Source organism: Triturus cristatus, chromosome 12 (genome assembly GCF_964204655.1).
Source record: "Triturus cristatus chromosome 12, aTriCri1.1, whole genome shotgun sequence".
Lineage (NCBI taxonomy): Eukaryota > Metazoa > Chordata > Amphibia > Caudata > Salamandridae > Triturus > Triturus cristatus.
Genome location: NC_140595.1, coordinates 521,162,214 through 521,185,136, shown reverse-complemented (window position 1 = coordinate 521,185,136; position 22,923 = coordinate 521,162,214). Strand labels below are relative to the sequence as shown.

The 22,923-nt window shown below is 46.1% G+C and overlaps 1 protein-coding gene across 4 annotated transcripts in view; it reads right to left on the bottom strand.

Moving 5' to 3' along the window:
• The window catches only part of ADCY7 (adenylate cyclase 7), a 621,989-nt gene that overhangs the window by 113,951 nt on the left and 485,115 nt on the right, over positions 1–22,923 (bottom strand). For all 4 annotated transcript variants that reach the window (XM_085639173.1, XM_085639172.1, XM_085639171.1 and 1 more), the window contains one exon: positions 607–795. In XM_085639173.1, coding sequence (XP_085495299.1) covers positions 607–795 — 189 coding nt within the window. The remainder of the gene's footprint in view (positions 1–606; positions 796–22,923) is intronic.

The following is a 22,923-nucleotide window of genomic DNA, read 5'->3' as shown; positions in this document are numbered from 1 at the left end:
GTTGACTGGGCGTTTCAGCAGAAATCAAAATGGTTCACAACACCTTTCTCAGGATAAATTATACAAATCATGCAAAAGTTCTTAATCTTCCTTTAGCAGCACTCATAAGTTCTCCATGATTTAGGAATGTGATGAATCACTTCACACATTGCCTCATAGTTAAGCTTGACTGCTCTGTGCTAAGGTACCAGAGAGTTGAGCAAAGGTTAATTTGGTATTGGCTTGTGCCTCACCCTGACAAGGATTGTGGGTGCTGTTTGACTAGGGCTCACTCCCAGTCAACCAAAAACCCAATTTCTCACAATCTCTCTCAGGATGTTCTCTGTTACTTTACTTTCTATTTGTTATGTGAGAGAGTTGTTGTGCAGAAGATTCTGGCGTCAGCCATGGCTGAGCTCCTGTGATGTCCCCAATAGAATGTTGACGCTGAAGTTAAGGAGAGTTAGTCGGAGAGCAAGTAAGTTGGGGGATGAAATGGTGGTAGTGCAGGTGACCCCTAGAATGGGAGAACCAAGAACCACAAAACCAGAGCTACGTGAAGTATGTGTATGTGCTGGGGACATTCGTACTAGTGCAAAAAGAAATGACTGCTGAAAATGTGTTCACCTTTCTGGTAGTGCCATTCGGAGCAGCAGACTCATTGCTTATACTTTCTCGATGATTCAGTTGTGAAAACGGCCTGGCAGCACCCCAAGACTCCAAGTACCTTGTCATTCGGACTGAGGCCCGCATCTTCAGACCTCCATTGACTCTTGGTTTTGGCAAGTGATTATTTCTTAGGTGTCTCTCCTTAGTCTAGAATAGAAGACACAATAGAATTTCTTTTAAAGAAAAAACCTTGGATGTGTATATACATGGGTATTAACTGTTCTTTCAGTTATCTGAAGGCTAAGAGTCACTCTGGTTAGTGGTGCAAACAACATGGAATTTTTAGCCAACTGCTATAAATGTGACACACATCATCAGAACTTATCCAATCTCATTAATGTATATAAACAAGTGAAAATAGGTAACAATATACTTTAGTACAGAATGATTTTGTTTAAAATGTTGTACAGTATTTCACATGGGGCAGGGATCACCAATCCACACTTACTCACTGATTATGTGTGAATAAAAACAAAAATATTTACAGAACCTAGGGCCTGATTTAGAGTTTGGCAGACAGGTACTACATCACAAATGTGACGGCTATCCAGTCCGCCCTATTATAAGTGCATGTTATCCTTATGCACTTGTAGTAATGCAGACCGGATATTTGTAATTTTTGTGACAGAGTACCTGTCTCCCATACTCTAAATCAGGCTCCTAGATTTAGAGAGTATTAACATACTTATTTCATTGATGGTAAAGAACTCATGAGCATTCAGGACAATAAGCACATACAGGCATGGAAGAGATCAGAAACTCACCATTACCGTGAAGTGAGGCAAAGGAGGTAAGGGATGCTGGCTATGTTGATAGGAAAACTGAAGATGTGGGTTTTGTGATCTTCCTACATCAATCAAGGAGGGTGAAGGTGTGAAATAGTGAGTAGGGAATATCGACTTACCATATTATCGTAGTCAAAGTATCGAAGAGCAAAATATTGACAGGTAACAATATATAGGTAAGTATAGGTTTACTATATGTAACTCTCCATATTTGTACATAGATGTGGAGTTTGGAAAAGTAAATCCATACTTATCTATCTGCACTTACCTACTCTGTATTTTGGTCCTTTATATTCTGGTAAATCTATATTAGGGACTCGATATTCTAGACTACAACCATGAAGGAGCACGTCTGAGGTGAAAAGGGAGAGTGGGCATTCCTTTCAGGCAGAGGATGTATCACCGTACAACTGATTAATGTTGATCTATCTTTATTAGAGGTGAGCACAGTCAGGAATTTTGTCAAAGCCCAGTTTTAACTAGATGTAACCATTATGTAGATGTATTAGGTTGAGGAAAATAAAATAAACCATACATATATGTTGTTCTTAATTTCCACCTCATGCCTTTCTTCCGATTCCATGCATTTCTTTTCTCCTCTCACACTTGAAGGTTCTCACTGTGTCATTGTTCACTTATCTCCCACTTCCTACTTTTTCTCTCTTTCCCTCTCTTACTGTGAGTCAAAGTCTCACGAAATGTAAGTTACTGTCACAGAAGTGATGTGCCCACCATTAGCAACCAGCGGCACAAATCAGCATATGAAAAACGTTCATAGTAGGGTGCCTTATACAATAACCACATAACTACATTTTCCAAATAGTACACGCATGTCCTTTTTGCTCCGGCGAGTCAACAATTTCCCAGATTGTGTGGGACAAGATAATTGGCAGTTTTGTGTCCTTCCTTTTGGGATAATGATGGCTCTAAGAGATTTACAAAAGTTCTGTTGCCAGTGATGTCATTCTTTAACAACAGCAGAATAAAGATTTATCCTCACAGTGACGATCTTTTGATTCATTCCCATTGTTGTGCTGTTGCGTTCCAACGGGCAAAGAAAGTCTTGAAAGGACCGGAGAGCTTCTGGTTTCTAATCAACAAGACAAGGTCAGTTCTGGTTCCATGACAGGATATGGAGTACATTGAGCCAATTTCAGGACAGATGAGGAGGGAAAGGTATTCCTTCCGGTCGCAAGGAGAATGAAGTTACATACTCAAATGGATATCCTGCTGAACAACAGTGGGCTCCGGTGAGAGAATGTCTTCAAGTCTAAGGGGACATGGTAAATATATTGTGATTTCTGCTCTCTTGTATCAAGCTACATTCCAGCATAGTGAATGCTATGTTGACTTTTTTCCCTTTTTTTCAGGCAGCAACTGTAGCAATCATTCCCTGGACTCACTTTCCTCTAGGTCAGGTGGTCCTTTATATCCTCCAAGATTGGTACCCAGTTTCAAAGTACCATGAGATGCTCATTCCAGTACCTTCTGTGGTCAGAACCCATCTGAGCTGGTGAACTGATTCCCCTGCACTAGATCAGAGAACTCCCTTTTCGCTTCCAGACCCTCTTATACTACCTACGTACACCAGCAAGCGGGGCTGGGGAGCAGTGCTAGGGACTTTAACTTCTCAGGGACTTCGTTCTCCATAGGAGGTGAATCACTCATGGAACTGGAAAGGGTAAAAGGCAGTTCATAAAGCTCTTTGGGTTTTTCTTCCTCAGTTGAAGGGTTCAGTTTTGGTGATCAGGACGGACAATTTAATGACAAAGGCTTACATCAATTGTCCGTTTTCTATGAAAAGTCAGTCCCTGAACCAGGTAGCTTCACAGATCATGTCTTGAACAGAGGTAAATCTTCTTTCCATGAGATCAGTACACATTTAGGGGAGTTTGAACTTCCAGGCAGACGGAGTCACCTTTTTCACAGATCACAAGAGTATACTCATAATCCCGTTTTCAAGCTCTATGTAGCAGATGGGGGTTCCCTCTCTTAGACCTGTTAGCAGAGATCTCAAATGCACAAGTTTGTCATTTTGTTTCCCGATCAGCGAACAATCAGTCTCTGGGAATAGATGTCTTTCTCCAACCATGGTCAAACGGTCTCCTGTATACCTTTCCCCCTTTTACCCTCATTTGGAAAGCCCAGCTCAGAATTCTGACAGAGGAATTGGATGTCATTCTGGTGTTTCTTTTTTTTGGCCACAGAGTATATGGTTTCCCCTTCTTCACTCCTTGGCAATAGACCAGAAATGGATTATCCTCTTGTTCCCTATTCTGATCATTCATTCAGTCCTGACTGTGGTATTCCTGGACCTGCTTTGACTATTGGCCTGGAGGTTGAAAGGGGGAGTCTGATAAAGAAGTGTCTTTCCTTGTCTGTCTCCCTTCATCATGTGTGCAACTTCCAGAATTCAAATCGTGTATCCAATGCTTAACCACTCATGTGTCTAGACCAGTGCTCATTTTATATGAATATTGTTATTCGTAATTGTATGAAAAATCAGATTATCAAATGCATATATTTAGAATTAGCGTTTTTTGTTTACTATTTTTTGTTTATCACTCGGTAGGTCCCATGGAAATCGCATTTGAATCATTTCTCGCTCTGAAGAAGGTGTTACCCCGGGGAAAGGGGGTGTTACACCGAAACGCGCGTCGGCGTCTTGAACTGAACTGTTCGTTACACAGATCCACTAAGACCTTACAATACCACAAGAACAATTCTTTTGTTGTTCCATTTTTCTTTCCATACCTGGTCATTCTTGATTGTACTTATCTGTGTATGCCTTACGCCTAAGAAGACTCGCCTACCATTTTGGGCCTGTATTTTGTTCATCTTTCAAGATTTTAGGGTGTATGTGTCACTTGTTGTTATGGTGTGAATGGATCTTAGTATGAATGAGAATGTTTGAATAATTTTATATCACAGACTGTCCATGGGTACCAATGTATTGTAGGACTAGCAGGTCCTTGGTTTTGTTGAATTGTTGGTGTAATTTATAAAATTCTGCGTATTCACTAAGCAGATTTTTTTTCAATTAATTTCAAAATTAAAAAAATGGATTAACACCTTATTTTGACTTGTTATGTAATCCTTACACGGTCTAGACAGAGTGGTTTTTTCTGCCTTAAAAAATGACTTAGGTGCATTTATCAAATAACTATAGGTACAGCAGATATTTTCGTGTTAACTGTCTCCCTTTCTATTCAGGCTTCTAGGAGTAAGTCAACTAGAAAGTCATACATCAGCACTGGGCTTTATTTGATAATTGGTGTACGGTGAAAGATTTATACTTCTTGGAATTTTCCCCAGAGGTGATACTGGATTTCCGTTGGGAGGGTTTTGACAAAAATCTATCGGTTTCTACATTGAGACTTCATTGGTCTGCCATTAGAGCTTTTAGATCTCCCTGGGATAACCTGGATTCTATTGATTCTTTGGTTGGTAGCCATTTTTTAAATCTGTTTTTATTGCTTTTACAGTCAAAATGCAAACAAAAGCACCCAATTACATGAGTGTAATGATATGTCAAACCAGGCAGGAGAGTAGAGTGACATATCCAGGATATAGGATATATAAAGTATGGCAGTTGCACTACGGGATGCGCCGCAAGATATAAACAATCTTACATCATGAGAAGCGTCCTTAATAAGACCGTGCATGCCCTCATATAACCAGATCCTCATGCACATCCTCCATATGCTCAAAAACATCCCACTAGTCGAGATTACTCTAATCCGGAAGCCTTTGTGTCGTCACGCTGATCTGGGGATGAGGCCCTTTCCATCGAAGACTCCCTGGTGGACCCCTCCTATGCCACTATCCTCCCTTGGAGATCGAGTTTAAGACAAGCCAGCAATATCACACCACAGGCCATTAGTAGGGGTATCTTACATACTCCTCTATCCTCCTCCTTTCTGATCGCTGCTCTATCGCAGTCCACCCGCTTAATTACTTCCAACACCTCTACAAGTCTGGGTCCCAAGCTGATATCCAGCACCTCCTAAGTGATTAGCCAGCAAGGATCAGTGCCAAATCTGTAAACGTAATCTGTAACCTTATGTTCAGCGCTGCATTTATGAATAACTAGCAGGCACAACTGGGGAGCAAGGTCGTATGACCTATCCACAGTAGCACGGATGGCCCACATAAACCTGTCTCAGGAGTGGGCGATTACTGGGCAGGCCCACACCATATCGTAGAAATCGGTCTCCTCTGAGGCACAACGGGGACATGCTGAGGACGCTCCGGGAACATAGTGTGCATTCTCCGTGGGTTGAGATATGCTCCGTGCAAAAAGTAGAACTGGATTAATTTAAATCTAGCATTAGGAGACACTTTAGGTTTGTAGGTCAATGTTCTCCTCCAGGCTATCTCATTAAAAGAGGCCCCAGGTCCTCAACTCAGTGACTGTGGAGTGTGGTTGGGCCGCCTGAGCTCCCTTCTCAAGGGCCCTATAAAGAAGAGTAACTGTATAGTCTTCCCAGTTATGATGAATAAATTACGAAGACATTTGTGTTCCGGAGGCTCTGCAGATACCATGCCCATACCCTGCAGGTCAATGCCCCCTATAAACAGAAGAGCCCAGCCAGAAGACCTTAAGAGTCGCATAAGTCCAGAAAGAATGTGAACTCGCCCCCTGTGTAGATTGCTCAATATGGTAAATCTCGCCTCTGTACATGCTTGCAGGCCCACCCAGTTCTCAGGAGTGAGCTAGCATTTCGGGATCTGCAAGGGACGCTCTGAAGAGTTCGGGGGTTTATTGCATGTTCTCTGTAGCATCCTGGCCCATACATGCCTCGCCATTCTAACCAGTATATTCTCATTACGTACCTTCAACACTGAGGTAGGTTTCTGCAAAATATGGGTCAGGAGTTCACGGGATGGCTGTTCACGCCCCGCTGGCCCAGAGTATCCCACAAACGAGAAACAGTAGCGCCTTATCAAGGGCTATCTCTGTGCCCAAGGCTTTAGGAGCTATGGACCTGGAAATATGTTTGTCTTTTTCTATATTATGACAGTGCATTCTGGTATTGTCATTTGAGCATAAATCTCTCATAAAGCCTGTTTGGGGATCTTGTTATAAGAGATTACTGATCAATGTTATACCCTTCTGCCTTTTGCTAGATCATGAACTTTGGTGATAAAAACTTTTGCCTGGCCATTTGCTTGTGTTGGAAGCACATTGTTCTCATCACCGAAAATGTAACTTTGTGTGTGACAATTACATTTTCTACTCCCCTGGAGTGTGCCCTGAGCACTCAAGATGTGGTAGAGCCTTGTTGCAGCCCAGACATTGAGATGGAAAGGGTTTTTGCACAATGAGGTTTGAGAGCTGGAAAATGGCAGATGTGTCTATGAATAGCATTTTCTCAACCAAGTTTGGTTTACAAATATATCGATGATTACTATTGTTTTGGAAAGGTTGGAACAAACTCAACCCAGACAACTAGGCTGGATAATTAACTATCTTAAATACAAATTCTAGCTCCCACTCTAGCCTGTAAAGTTGGACACATTCCAAGACAATTTTCAATATATATTACAGGATCAAGTTTACATTAATGAACTTTCTCTGAAAAAAATTCTTAGGGGTTCATCAAATGAGGTGAAAGTTATCAGCAAACAAAACCTGGAGTTTGCAGCTATAGCTGTAATGAGATCACAAAGCCCCTATGCACTATTAATAACCTCACATATTAGATCACAGAAGACCTCCCAAACAACATCTGCAATGACATTATTGGAGGGCCACCCATTGTATATCCTCTCACCTCTTGATACCATTCTCTTGATAATCTGTGAGGACATTGTTAGTTGTGTAGCACATCAGGTTTAGATATGTATCCAGCAATATGAGGATAACAATTACTTATAGCTATAGCAAATATTCTCTCTAGAGGTTCTCTATGAAAACTTGCAGTTGCTGACTAAAACTGCTGCTTTGCATCTGTATTTAACATCTGCGAGGCTAGCTATTTGTGACTACAGCATCTGTATTCCTCTTTATGACCTCTTGAAGGACATCTAGGCTGACATCAGTACTGCAGGGTTTACTTTTTATGCAATCTTGAGGATACTTTTTCATTTTGCATCCCACGTTTGCTCTTTGCTACAGCAAAGAACTGCTGAACTGACTTATATCTACACTGCCATGAAAATAAAACTTTACTCAAAGTAGACCTTTTGTGGTTTGGTATAAATCCAGTCAGTAATTTTTTAGATATTTGCATTAAAAAAAGTGTCAGATGGTCTTCTAAGAGTTAAGCTTCTGGGTGTGTAACATGCTTTTTTGATTTGTTTATAAATTAATCACAAGTTGATGAATCTGCACAAAATTCTGTTTACGCCAAACATGATACCGTCACGCCAGGATATCCTTGAGTGTGATAGTGCACTTTACAAATGCACATAACATAACACGTTTAGCCTGTTCTTGGTATGTCGGTCTTGGGCAAATCTGTTATGGTGGGGAATAATGGGCAGGCTAGCATGGACTGAATCGATCTTCAGTTGCTTAATGGATCAACATAAAATTTAGATGACAGAAAAGGGCTTAAAGGGTTGTGTGGTGAATTTCATGCAGAATAATCAAATTAGATGGCACCAAAGCTACTAGCAAGTTAAAACTTGATCGTTCATCTTTTGCTTTGCCGCATGCCTCGGCCTTTTGCCCGGAGACCTCAACAGGTGGCAGAAGGCAGTGCACAGGTAATTTTGATCGAATTGGGGCTTGGCTTTGATCCTGTACTCAGAGATTGGAGAGTCACTAGGGCTGGCTGTAGGCGTTGCTGTGGACACAGACGTCACTACTTAGGCCAAATAATAAAAGCAGTTTGAGTTAGTGTGACGAGGACTGAGTGCATGGCCTGGCTGCGGCCTGGGTTCTGTGCCCAGAAGCTACTGCACCAAATCCAAAGGATGCTCCATACAGAGTTGTGCACATTGAATTATTGACTTCCTTAATCTATATCCTACAAAAGCAAGACAATTTGCTTACATGAGAGAAATGATTAGAATGTAACCACCTTACAAACCACAAGGGCTCTTCTCAAATGGGAAGAAAATACCCTTTCTTACCACGTAATGTGTGTGCTTTATCTTGACGTCTATGGGTGTGAAAACCTAAGTTTGTCTAACACATTTTCTGCTAAAGGTATAGACTTTCAATGCTATAAGCATTCGGTTGTGTGTGTGTGGGGGCGGGGGAGGGGGCAAACATGGTGCTGAGGTTTCTGTCAGTGACCAAAGTCTTATTTGGCTTGTAATGACATATTCCAAGAATTTTGTTCTGGTCCTTCTCTCAGTTTGGTGGCAGTGTTTTTTATGCCATACCTGGGTTTATGATTGTGGGAACGGAGGGTTTAGGGATAGAGGGCTTTATCAGGCACTACATTTTACAGATATTACAGTTATGGTGCTTGCATAGGTATACCATTGCAACACATCTCCATTTTACTGACACAACTTTTTGATATTAGGGGACGCGCACATCGCCCAAGGCCACAGTGACTCAGGAAACTGCATGTCCCAGACCCCATTGCTGCTGCTTGGAGGTGTGGCTAGCGGGCATTCGCACTGAAAAAGCGCCGAAAACAACCGCGGCGCCGGACGCGCGCGGGCGAAGCCCGGGCCAAGGGCGGGCCCGTCCTTGCCCGTCGGAGCCAGGAAGAGACAGGACAGGGCTTCCCCTCTAACTCACCAGGCCACGGGCATAAAGGTACTGTGTATTTGCATCATTTAAGACTCAAGATATATGATCACTGTGAGGGGCGAGCATTCGATCTGCCATTTTTCATTGAAGCCCTGCTTTACGTTTGTATATTATAACGGACGCTGTGCTGCATTATTTTGTCTAAGTGCACTTGATAATATATTTATCATCGTCACTGCCAGAGAATGGGCAAGAGAAAGGCAATGGAGGGTGGGGGCACTGCGGGTAGTAAAAAGGGCAAAAAGTCCAAAATCACCAAACACGCTGCTAGTAATTGTGTTATAGACAGAATTGAGAACATCGTCACTGATTGTGAGGACATTTTGGGAGGGAACATTACGGGGTCTGTCGTGGGCAATGAGGAGGGGTCGGGTAAAATTCCCCAAAAGGGCATACCATCCATGTTTTAAAAAAAAAAGAAAAATTTAAACAAATTGCAACGCACCCTAATCCCATTTCTCACAGCTCTTTTATGGATGATACTAGACTTACATTAGCTTTGGATTGCCCCGCGCCCCGATCCAAACCTCCAGTGAAAGGGGGCCATGGACCCAAGAAATGTCTCGACGAATCCTTACAATTCATTCCCTGCTCAAACCGCTTTTCAGTGCTGGAATCCGCACCAGAGACCGTCGAGTCTGTAGATTGTCCATTTCGTAGTAGGTGCGGTCCCGCTGAGATCGCGGCCCCTTCGATCCCTTGTACCTGTAAAGCATCCTTCGAGAGTCTCATGGAGAAAGTCGATTCTCTTCAGGGCGTAGTGATCTCACTCAGTAAGATCATTGAGACCCTTAACGCCAAGTTAAGTACCCCCTTGCCTTCAGACATTGCCCAGCCTATAACAACCTTTCCTCCCGTAGCGGCGCACATTGCTAGTTTGCGGATCGTCACCTCTAAACTGGTATCTATCAGAGGATCTTGTGGTCCGTCTAACCCTGCAAGTGCCCCACCCTGCTTGCCTCCTTGCCCTACTCCCAAGACCAGTTACGCGGAAAAAGTAAGTGCAACTAGGCCTATCCGCACAAATGAAATGTTTAGGGGGGGGGGGTGTCAAGAATTCCTGTCATACAAGGGAAACACGCCCTTATGTAAACAGGAGAGCTGTTACATAACTCAAGGAAAACACGCCCTTATGTAAACAGGAGAGCTGTTACATAACTCAAGGGAAACACGCCCTTATGTAAACAGGAGAGCTGTTACATAACTCAAGGGAAACACGCCCTTATGTAAACAGGAGAGCTGTTACATAACTCAAGGAAACACGCCCTTATGTAAACAGGAGAGCTGTTACATAACTCAAGGAAAACACGCCCTATAAAGGGAGGAACCGGGAGGTACAACGCTGTCGGATATTGTGTTCACACCGACGTACCTGCTTCGTGAAGAGCAGTGTTCCGGAGTGGTGCTCCAGTAAGGCAAGAACGGAGGTAGGTCGAGTCGTTACTCCCTGGGCCGTGTCTTGCCCCATCGTCACCTGTGAAGGACCCGGAAGCTCTACCGGTCAACCATTGAGCTTCGCTTTTTGACTCGGCTGAGTCCAAGCGCAGTGGCGCTTTTGCTGGTTGGAGTCGTAACTCCCAGCCCGACCAGAGACACAGGGACTGCCAGCTGTAACGCACACCAGGAGGTGTTTGCCGCGTTACAGACTCGGAAGTCCACAGGATCGATCGAGCGGCTGCTCTCGGTTCAGTCTTCTTGCTTGTGATTGGGGTATCGGTGACGCATCACCAGGAGGTGACTCCGCGTCCCGGTGCAGTCTGAGGAAGAGGTTGAGCGGCTGCTCCCTTCAGGTAGAGACCCCGGCTGGGTGTTTCCCTGACTCCTCGATTCTCCCCAACACTCTTCGTGCCCCTCACAGCCTACCGATTGGCATTGTCGGCCATTTCATTTCTGCCCTCTGTTGGCATACGCCGGGACCGGCGTATATGCAGAGGACGGTTAGGACCATCCGTGCTGTGGGCTGGTAACGTACTTAGCCTGGAGGATTCCAGTGACTATAACTTGTTTATTCTTTGTATTATATTTGCCTTCATTAAAACAACTAACCCTTCACTAGTGGTTGCGTCCTCATTGTCGTGTCTGTTAAACGATCCTGAGACGTTCAGGGCGTTACAAAATATCCGACCTTAATAACACGAACTGTCTCCCGGTCGATAACAGACATGGCAACACTTGATGATGTGCTGGCTGCTTTAGCGGCCATGCAAGTTGAAGTGGCTGCCTCTAGGCAAGAAACAGCCGATGTAAAAGCCAGACTGGATGCTATCCAATTGGACCCGCTCACGCCCAGCACCTCCCTCACGAATCAGACCCCTGCGGTAGTAGTGGAAATGCCGGTAGCCATCCCCTTGGCGACACCAGAGAGGTACAGTGGGGATCCTAACACAGTGCAGGTATTCCTCACACAAGTGGCGCTACATTTATCGTGCAAACCAAAGGCGTTCCCCACGAGTCAGGCTCGTGTGGCTTTCCTTATATCCTATTTGGCTGGAAACGCGGCACAATGGGCCGTACCTCTGGTGAGCAGGGACGACCCCCTCTTATGTGATTGGGGTGCTTTTCGCGAGGAATTCCTGAAGGTATTCGACAGAAGGGCTGACTCGTACACGGCGGACCGTGAAATGCTTGAGTTGAGACAGGGATCCAACGACCTGGTGCAGTATCTCAACGCGTTCCGAAGGCTGGTTGCGGAAACCAAGTGGCCTGTTGCTAAACAGACGGCGCTCTTCCATCAAGGGCTGTGCGATGAGCTCAAGGACGCCGTGGCTCATATTGACCCTCAACCCAAGACATGTGAGGGCCTTATCAACCTGGTATTACGGCTGGAACATAGGCTAAGTGAAAGAAAGGGGGATCATGGGAGAAAAGGAAAATCCCTTCCATCCTATGTGACGGTGGGAAGTCCTGAAACTTCCACCGCATCCAAGGGAGAACCCATGGACATCGGCGCAATACGAGCGAGCCTCACAGCCACGGAGAAAGAGTCACGCCGTAAACAAGGATTGTGCCTATATTGTGGCAAAAAAGGCCACTACGTACGTGAATGCCCTGCCAAACCGAAGACGTCACGTTATCGGGCCAACCGGTCGGTAACAGCCGTGGTGGACATACCGGCGGAAAACTAGAGGACTCCAAGACCAGAGAAGGGGCATCTCGGAGTCACTCATCCATCCCTTCACTTTCAAACTCGGTCACTAAGGGACAACGACACCTGTTTATCACGGTGCACGTGGGAGTGCATGACCAGTGGATACCCGTTGTGGCCATGGTGGATTCAGGGGCCACTGGCATGTTTATGGACCACAACGAGGCATGCAGGCTAGGGCTAGTGCTTCTTCCCAAAGCTGTACCCGAAGACGTCTATGCTGTAGACGGAAGGCGATTGGTGACGGGGCCCATCGGGCAGCACACGGGGGTCCTTCCGATGAGATATGGGTGGAACCATTTGGAACAAATCGATTTTAACATCATCCGAGCGCCCCAATATGGCGTCATATTGGGATTGCCGTGGCTACAGAAACACAACCCCTTTGTGGATTGGCCAACACATCGCATCGAAATGACGTCACCGTATTGCATCCTGCATTGTGGAATAAGAACGGAATCCCTTGACGCAGATGAGAGCGGGAGTCAGACGGTGGCTACAGCGGCAGAAAAAGATGTGGCTCTCCCCCAGGCTTATCACAGTTTTGAGGATGTATTTGATGAGGTGAAGGCGGAAGTGCTACCACCACATAGACAGTTTGACTGCCAGATCGACCTGGTGCCAGGGGCCAGCATTCCCAGCGGCAGGCTGTATGCCCTGACGGAGCCTGAAAACGTGCATCTCCGGGGGTACCTGGATAAACTCCTCAAGCTAGGATTCATCCGCCCGTCCAAGTCTCCGGCCGCCTCGCCACTCTTCTTCATCCCGAAGGCTAATGGGGAGCTGAGAGCCTGTGTGGACTTTAGGGCATTGAATGCGATAACCATAAAAAATCGGTACCCCTTGCCTCTCATCAGTGTACTTCTGGAACAGGTCAAGAAAGCTCGTATCTACACCAAGTTGGATTTGAAAGGAGCATACCATCTGGTGCGCATGAGGGACGGAGACGAGTGGAAGACCGCCTTTAAGACCAGGTTCGGCCTTTTTGAGTACCTCGTCATGCCGTTCGGTCTGTGCAACGCCCCGGCAGCCTTTCAGTACTTTTTGAATGAGGTATTCAGAGAGGAGTTGGATATCTACGTGGTCGTATATATCGACGACATCCTCATCTATTCGTCCAGTGTGGAGGAGCACGTACACCACGTCAAAGCTGTGCTCCAAAAGCTGAGGGAAAACATGCTGTTTTGTAAACTCAGCAAGTGTGACTTCCACGTCACATCCGTGGAATTCCTCGGAGTGATGCTGAGTCCAGAGGGACAGGAGATGGCAGAACGAAAGATCAAGGCGGTGAAAGAATGGCCGGTGCCCCAAAGCGTGAAGGACGTCCAAAGTTTCATTGGCTTCGCCAACTTTTACAGGCGGTTCATAGATGGATTTTCAGGAGTGGTGGCCCCAATCACACAGCTACTGAGGAAGTCCAAGGAGTTTGTCTGGTCCCCTGAAGCGAACAAAGCCTTTGAGGCCCTGAAAAGCGCCTTTGGTAAGGCGCCGGTGTTGGCTCACCCCGATCCGGATCTCCCCTACGTGGTGGAAGCGGACGCGTCGGATGTGGCGCTGGGGGCTATCTTGTCCCAACGCAACCACGACACAGGGGTGCTTCATCCCGTTGCGTACATGTCCCGCAAACTCAACGACGCCGAACGCAACTACCATATTGCGGAGAAGGAGCTTCTCGCAATCAAGGACGCCTTCACCGAATGGAGGCATTGGTTGATGGGGGCAAGACATGTGGTATCGGTGTACACGGACCATCGGAACCTACAGTTCATGACTGCCACTAGACACCTTTCTCCCAGGCAGCTGCGGTGGATGATCTTCTTTGCGGGGTTCAACTTCCGCATCACATATCGGCCGGGGACGGAAAACCGAAAGGCGGACGCCCTGTCCCGTCAATCTGCAGTTAAGGAACCATTGCCTGCGACCGAGCGTTCCATCATTTCCCCGAGGATGGTATTGGGGGTTATCCAACCGGATACTTTCCTGAGGGGAATAAAGAGAGGGATCAGGTCATTCGCATGGCGGAGGTGGCTCCTCAGTCACAGAGAATGGCAGCTGAAGGACGGGATACCCCTGAAGGGCAGGTGCCTATTGATACCCACGCCTAGGCTAAGGAAACAAGCATTCATCTGGTGCCATGACTCTCCATGCGCAGGTCATTTGGGCTTTGAAAAAACGGTGGCTAGCATGGGACGGCATTTCTGGTGGCCAACCATGAGAGTGGATGTCAGGAGGTGGGGACAGGAGTGTCCTACGTGTGCTACCATGAAGGCCGACCATGGCCGAACCCAAGGGCTCTTACATCCACTTCCAACCCCGGATAGACCATGGGATAGCATATCACTGGACTTCGTGGTGGGCCTACCGGTAGACCAGGGGATGACGGCAATACTGGTGGTGGTGGATTACTTGACGAAAATGGGGCACTTCATCCCCTGCAAGAGAGTCCCTACGGCCGGGGAATTGGCGTCACTACTCCTAAAGAATGTGGTACGACTGCATGGATTACCTGGGGTGATCGTGTCGGACCTGGGGTCGCAGTTTACTGCGCAATTCTGGAAGACTTGGTGCACTGCGCTGCATGTTAAGACCGCCCTGTCCACCAGCTACCACCCTCAAACGGACGGCCAAACCGAGCGCCTGAACCAAACGCTCAAACAGTATCTGCGATGTTTTGTGGACCAGGGCAGGGAAGAATGGGTCGACTTGCTATGGGTTGCAGAGATAGCCTATAACAACGCCACTCACAGCTCCACACAGTCATCTCCGTTCTATAGCAACTATGGCCAACATCCCAGGTTCTTGCCATTTCTACATCCGTTCAGAGAGGACAGGATTCCCGCCACAGCGGACAGGGTGGCACACATAAAAGACACATTGATGCGCTCAAGGGCTGTCCTAATAGAGGCCAAGAGAAGATACAAGGCTGCGGCAGATAGGAAGAGAAGGCCCGGGCCACTGTACCGCACTGGAGACTACGTCTGGATATCCACAAGAAACATGAGGTTTCGAAAGAACAGTGTGTTCCATCCCAAGTACATGGGCCCCTATCGAATTACCAAGTGTATGGGTCCCGTGAACGTGAAGGTGTGCTTGCCCCAGTCATTGCGGATACACCCTGTCTTTCATGTATCATTGCTCAAACCAGCACCCTCCAAGCCGTCTGGGACACCTCGGCCGGTATGCGTGGAGTCGGAGGTGGAGTATGAAGTGTCGGGCATACGGGCGTCCAAATGGCGCAGGGGGAAGCTGTGGTACCTGGTTGCGTGGAAAGGCTATGGCCCGGAGGAGCATTCATGGGAACCGGCTGAAGGGGTTCATGCTCCGCGCTTGGTCTCCTTGTTCCATCGGCGTTTTCCTGCCAGCGCTGGACCCGTGGGGAGCCGCTGAGAGGGAGGATGTACTGTCAAGAATTCCTGTCATACAAGGGAAACACGCCCTTATGTAAACAGGAGAGCTGTTACATAACTCAAGGAAAACACGCCCTTATGTAAACAGGAGAGCTGTTACATAACTCAAGGGAAACACGCCCTTATGTAAACAGGAGAGCTGTTACATAACTCAAGGGAAACACGCCCTTATGTAAACAGGAGAGCTGTTACATAACTCAAGGAAACACGCCCTTATGTAAACAGGAGAGCTGTTACATAACTCAAGGAAAACACGCCCTATAAAGGGAGGAACCGGGAGGTACAACGCTGTCGGATATTGTGTTCACACCGACGTACCTGCTTCGTGAAGAGCAGTGTTCCGGAGTGGTGCTCCAGTAAGGCAAGAACGGAGGTAGGTCGAGTCGTTACTCCCTGGGCCGTGTCTTGCCCCATCGTCACCTGTGAAGGACCCGGAAGCTCTACCGGTCAACCATTGAGCTTCGCTTTTTGACTCGGCTGAGTCCAAGCGCAGTGGCGCTTTTGCTGGTTGGAGTCGTAACTCCCAGCCCGACCAGAGACACAGGGACTGCCAGCTGTAACGCACACCAGGAGGTGTTTGCCGCGTTACAGACTCGGAAGTCCACAGGATCGATCGAGCGGCTGCTCTCGGTTCAGTCTTCTTGCTTGTGATTGGGGTATCGGTGACGCATCACCAGGAGGTGACTCCGCGTCCCGGTGCAGTCTGAGGAAGAGGTTGAGCGGCTGCTCCCTTCAGGTAGAGACCCCGGCTGGGTGTTTCCCCGACTCCTCGATTCTCCCCAACACTCTTCGTGCCCCTCACAGCCTACCGATTGGCATTGTCGGCCATTTCATTTCTGCCCTCTGTTGGCATACGCCGGGACCGGCGTATATGCAGAGGACGGTTAGGACCATCCGTGCTGTGGGCTGGTAACGTACTTAGCCTGGAGGATTCCAGTGACTATAACTTGTTTATTCTTTGTATTATATTTGCCTTCATTAAAACAACTAACCCTTCACTAGTGGTTGCGTCCTCATTGTCGTGTCTGTTAAACGATCCTGAGACGTTCAGGGCGTTACAGGGGGCAACTTCAGGGCTTCTCAAACCCATTTCCCCACTGAGCAGGACGCCCCGGTAAATATTGTCAGGACACCTGGTTCACAGCATCTAGACACGGTCCCAAATCACAGGAACACAGTATATTTGGTCAAAGTCCCCAAACCCCCCCCCCCCCCTAACCGGGGGTTTGAAGGTGGCGAATCACTCTGTAACAAGGCTATGCAATGGCTGCGCCAGGTCCGGGGTTGTAGATCCATTATCAGGGAGGATATTATTAGGGCAAAGAGACTATCGTTTCATAACTCCCCGCTTGACTGTATTGAGCTGGAACTTGTAGATGCTAACTTGGCTGAGAATTTAGTGGCCTTGGAATTTCGTTCTTCTTCTCCTGACTTTTCGTCCATTCAAATTAGGCGAATACCGCTATGGGCTCCACTGGGAGCTAAACCCCAAATGACATCGGGGGAAACTAGGGGGGATTCTGGCCTGAATAGGGGGGATTCTGGCCTGAATAGGGTGGACTGACTTATCACCATCTAGTACTGGTTCTAGTGTCGCCTTTCCCCCCAGTGGCCATTTTTTCCCAGACACCCTTTTTCCTCAAGACCATTGTGAGAATAGGGAAACTCCTATCAACCCGCCATCACACGTTATTGCAGGTGTTCCTGGAATATCGGTTACATCAAATAAATCCACTCTTCACATTATTTCTTGGAATATAGCGGGACTAGAGAAGAAGCTAGCTCTTCCTGAATGGAACGCTCAGGTTGGGAAATACGAAATTTGTTTATTTCAGGAAACCTGGAGCCTGAAACCTCTACATAAGTCAGGCTATTCTACCTATTTTTGCCCGGCCATTAGGTCAAGAAAGGGACGCCCATCTGGAGGTCTCCATATATGGGTCAGTACCTCCCTGAATTGGTCAATCTCCTCCCACAACTGCACTTCACATAACATCTTGCATTTAACAGTAGGTGGAGCACCCAATAGACCCACACTGGATCTTTTTAACATCTACGCTAGGGGTTCTAAGGGTGCCCTGGGCTCCGCAACCATATCAACGCTGGAAAGTATGCTCTTCGGCATCTCCCCGTCTTCCTATATCATTATAGGGGGAGACTTAAATTGTACTTTTGAACCGCTCGGCGAGGAGGACTTTCTTGGCACTGCCGAAGAAGATGCCAAATGGAACATTCCTGCCCTCGCCCTACCCCCATTAAGAAGTGGTCTCAGAGGGTTATCGAATTAAATGCCCTTGTACAGGAGTTTAACCTTAGAGCAGTAAATGGAAGATCTATCTCAGATCTACATGGGGCGCCTACTTTTAATAGGATTTGTTCTCCATACAGGATTGATTATATTCTCATGGATGTCAGGCTATGGCGCGACTTACTAGACATGGAAGTTAAACCTTCCACAGACAGTGACCACAATCCCCTATGTTTAGTATTAAATAATGTCTGGCAGGCTTCTGGTGTTGAGGCAATGAGCCGACCGATTCTGTTTACTAGAGAAGTAATTCCTACCAACTGCTGCAGATGCCTCAAATGGCAGAAAGTTGCTATCCAGGAACACAAATTGGCAAGTATAAAGGGCATTCTAGAAGCCGAGATTAGCAAATTTACAAATTATGCTAAATCTGCTCCGGCTCAATTTAACTTTCATAAGATCTACCAAGATTTCATCTCTAATTTGAGTGCCTTTTTTATTGTTTGCACCAGAGGCACACAGGCAAAGACTGGGAACCCTTGGCACTCTACTAAATGCAAGGAAAAAAGGGCGGCTCTTATTCTAGAAGTCAGAAAAAAATATTCCCTGGCAGTTTCTAGAGCTAGGAAGGAGTACTCCGAGGCCCAGAGGGAGGCCAAGAAAAGCTGGGACGAGATCCATTGGGATAAATTAAAACATGCATCCAACGAGAAAGACTAGAAAGGCTTTTGGGACCTTATTAATAAGAGGGCCAGGAATACCTACCCCTTAATGCCCAACCATATAACTGCCAGCCAATGGTCGCTTCATTTCTCTAAACTGTATTCTGATGATGCTAATCCTTCCCTTTCTCTTGACACGGCTTGCCTACCTCTTACTAGTGCCCCTGGCTATCATCTGGATCCCTTTGCCTTGGGTGAGGTGATGATAGCAATTAAAAGTATAGCCCCAGGTAAAGCAGCGGGTCCAGACGGACTCCCTGGTGATTTGCTTCTGCATTTTTCTGAGACATGGGCAGTTCTCATTCTTTTGACCCTGAATTTGATAGCAAGAGGATCACCTGTGCCAGACTCCTGGAAAGGCGCTGAGGTGGTCCCTATTTTTAAAAAGGGGAACAGGGAAGACCCTGCCAACTACCGACCGATTAGCTTAATCGACGTGATACAGAAAGTGGTTGGCAGGGTCCTACTAGTCAGGATGGGAACTTGGATGGAAGACAATAATATCCTGTCCCACTTCCAAGCTGGCTTTAGGACCAAGGTGGGAACAATCGATCAGGTCTTCAGATTCCTTATGATCTATTGGAAGACAGTACTTCTGGGAAGGGGCAGTTTGTATCTGGCTTTCATAGATCTGAAGACCGCTTTTGATCTAGTACCCCGGGGGAAACTTTGGCTTACCCTACAACAACTAGGTACTCCCCCTCTAGTCCTTGACATCATCCAGCGCCTACACAATGGCAATTATGCCAAAGTAAGATGGGGGTCTCAAGGGCAACTGACTGAGAGAATTGCTGTGAACAGGGGTGTTCGCCAGAGATGTGTACTGGCACCCACCCTGTTTTCTCTTTACATCAACGGGGTGGTTGACTTTTTACGCCAGGACCCGGCCGATGCTCCATCAAAGGCCGGGGAGAAGATCCCGACCCTCCTGTTTGCAGATGATACTCTCTTGATTTCAAAATCCCCGGGGGGGTCTTCAGAGGCTTTTGAACAGGTTTGGCACTTTTTGCGACTCGCATGGTCTGATAATTAACACCACTAAAACCAAGACCATGTGTATTAACCCGTCCAAACGCTTTAAAAACCACTTCACCCTGGATGCTGTCCCGCTGGACAATGTGGAGGGTTTTGATTACTTGGGAATTTGTCTTGCTAAAGATATGAAATGGGGTCCCCACCTTGCCAAGATGCTCTTAAATCATAAGAGGACATCTGGCGCCATCTTGAGAGAACAGCGTCTTGCTGGGTGTAGGCCTGTGGCCCCTGTGCTTGCGGTCTATGCCGGTAAAGCACTTTCATCGGCCCTGTATGGTTCTGAGCTTTGGGGCTTCCAGAATGTGAGTGATCTTGCCACGTCGGAAAATAAGTTTATGAGAGATATGCTCTCCTTACCTTCTTCGACGCCCCAGAAGCCTCTATTTTTTGACCTAGGGAGACACTCATTCCAAGATATAGTACGTCTGCGCCCCTTTCTGTTTTGGGCTCGCATCAAAAGGACTGACGAATTGTCCCATTATGCGGCAGCTCTTGATGAACTTGTTGCAGCGGACTCTGGGAGCAAGATAAAATAGCTAACAGACCTCCGGAAACTTCTATCTGCCATTGGTCTAAATGAGGCTTGGCGTAGCCAGACACCACCCACGAAACAGGTTATAAAAAAAATATACTGGGAATCGGTACAGTTACAGGTCACTCAAAATCCAAGACTGGGGAAACTGGCGGAGGGTTTCTTCCAACACAAACACACCTGCTCATTGGAACCCTATTTGGACTTTATCCAGATCCCTAGACACAGGGTATTATACATGAAGCTAAGATTTGGGACTAACAGCTTTGTTGCACGCTGGAAAGGGCCAACCATGACACCTTTACCCTGCCCGGGCTGTGCTTATCATAATGAATCGAGGCATCTCTTGTTTGCCTGCCCGGCGTACAGGCTCCCTAGAAAGAGGTGGCTAAAGCCGGTTTGCCAATTATTGGGCCCAATGAGCCATCGTAATGCTCTCCGCATCCTATGTACAGATACCTCCTCTCTTACCCTGATATGCGGGGTGGCTAAATTCTTGGGCTCTGCCTGGCTAATTAGAAGTAAGATACTGGCTAGGAAGCCTCCCTGTCTAATCAGTGCAGACATTAATTGTGATCAGCATCCACTTAGCTAAGATTCAAGGATTGGGCCCCTCTTTTTTCATGTAGGGTTCCAGTCCACACATTTAGTTTCAGATTTTTTTAAGGTCTTTTAAAAAAAAAAAAAAACTACGAACTAAAATTTGTATTGGAAAATGTATTGTATAAGCTGTGTTAGATGATGATTTAATCACTTTTTAACAATTTTAACCTTGTAAATAATGTGTTTATTTTTATTCGGAAATGTACTGCTTTTATGATATTTTCATATCGAATAAAGCTTATACTACTACTATTAGTATTTTAATTGACATTTTACAATATAAGCACTGTATAGAGCTAAGAACCTTGTGATGGTATTCACATACTTTTTATTAATGACATTTTTCAATATACAACTCAAAATACATCTACGTCAAAGCTGAGCATTAATACATTCAATTATGTAGTTCTATTTGTTTAAATTCTAACTACATGGCCTCCCGAGGTGTGTTATCTGGACAGAGCACAATTTTTTGCACCTATTTTTCTGCCCATGACCCAGTTTTACAGAATGAGTTTGTAGTTCCAGACAACGGCGGACACAGAGACCGCACTACCCTATTTAGTTCCCTTAGTGTGACCCAGTAAGTAGAGTGAGCGTGCACAAAACAAACTCCAGCACTCGCCGTTGAGGAGTGCCAACTGCTTAGCAGAAAACTGAAGGAACAGGTTGGTGGAGTGGTGCACTGCTTATTGTTACGAAAATGGTGGTCAATGAATCAATGAGTCTTGGTAAGTGATAAGTCTTGTTTATTTCCCAAGACATAGATTGCCTATCTACTTATTCTCCCGCGTTCTACTTTCCAGACACTACATGTTATTTTCGTGAGGGAACGAGTCTTTCGGATCCCGTCTTACAGAACATTGCGCACCCAGGCCCTTATCAAGGTGGCCCTCGCGCTGTACTGTGTCTACCTATATTTGCTGATTGGGATTTTACAAGAGCGCCCACACTTGCCCTGAAGAAGTTCATTAAATGAACGAAACGCGTTGGCTGGCAATCTAGGTCTTGGGAATTAACCAAGACTTATCACTTACCAAGACTCATTGATTCATTGACCACCATTTTCGTAACAATAAGCAGTGCACCACTCCACCAACCTGTTCCTTCAGTTTTACAGAATGCTTTAGGTAGAGATTGCTATGGTGGCCTGCTGTCATCCTTGCTTTCTAATTTCAGCAGGTATGCATTCCATTCAGTGCACCTTTGAAAAACAGACCCATTTCTAATGAAGATATCCAAGGCCATTATTTTCGCCCTTGCAATTTACTCATTTTTTCCTGCCATCTAAACAAAGATGCTCATCCACATTCTTCCATCCCATCGCTTTTTGTATTTTTGCCAATAGCATATCCATATCAGCATATTAACACGCTGCTGCATGGTGCTTCGGTCTCTGAAAAAGTACCAACAGGGACACGCTTCACGGCCAATACTTACAGCACTCTGTGGTGAGATAAAAAAAATTAAAAAGCTCTTTATTGTCAAGAACAAAACTATAATTAATGACCACACTGTCTGATTGTGAAGCAAGAAGCATGTATTTTCAGTGTGTTAAACATACCTATAACGAGGCCAATTTCAGAGGTTACTAATTTTAGGAGCTACTTCTAAAGTTCTTTAATGACAATTTTATCAGATGTTTATATCTAAACACATCCACAAAATCATAGGTACATTTGGAACTTACTCATTGTGGACAAAATGCATGAGTCACAAGGTAGAGTAACAAGAAAGTGCAAGTTACATACATGAATCAGGCTTTACAGCAGACATTTCTAATATGGCTTCTTAGTATTTACACTCTAGGACCCTCATTATGAGCAACCCGTTAAGATCCTCATTAATACCCACTTCCTTGGATTTACCATTATAGTGGCATCTGGTCATTTTGGAAGGTGTGGGAATGCCCCGGTTACTTACCGAGTCCTAGTCTTCCTTGCCACAGTAATGACATGAGCTATAGCCTCCCACAGAAAATCCAAAAGTTAAAGTCAGCATACCAACCTCCCATCCCTGCAATATGGCCGACGCGGTCATCCACCAATGACATAAAAGTAACGGACTCCCCACATAACATC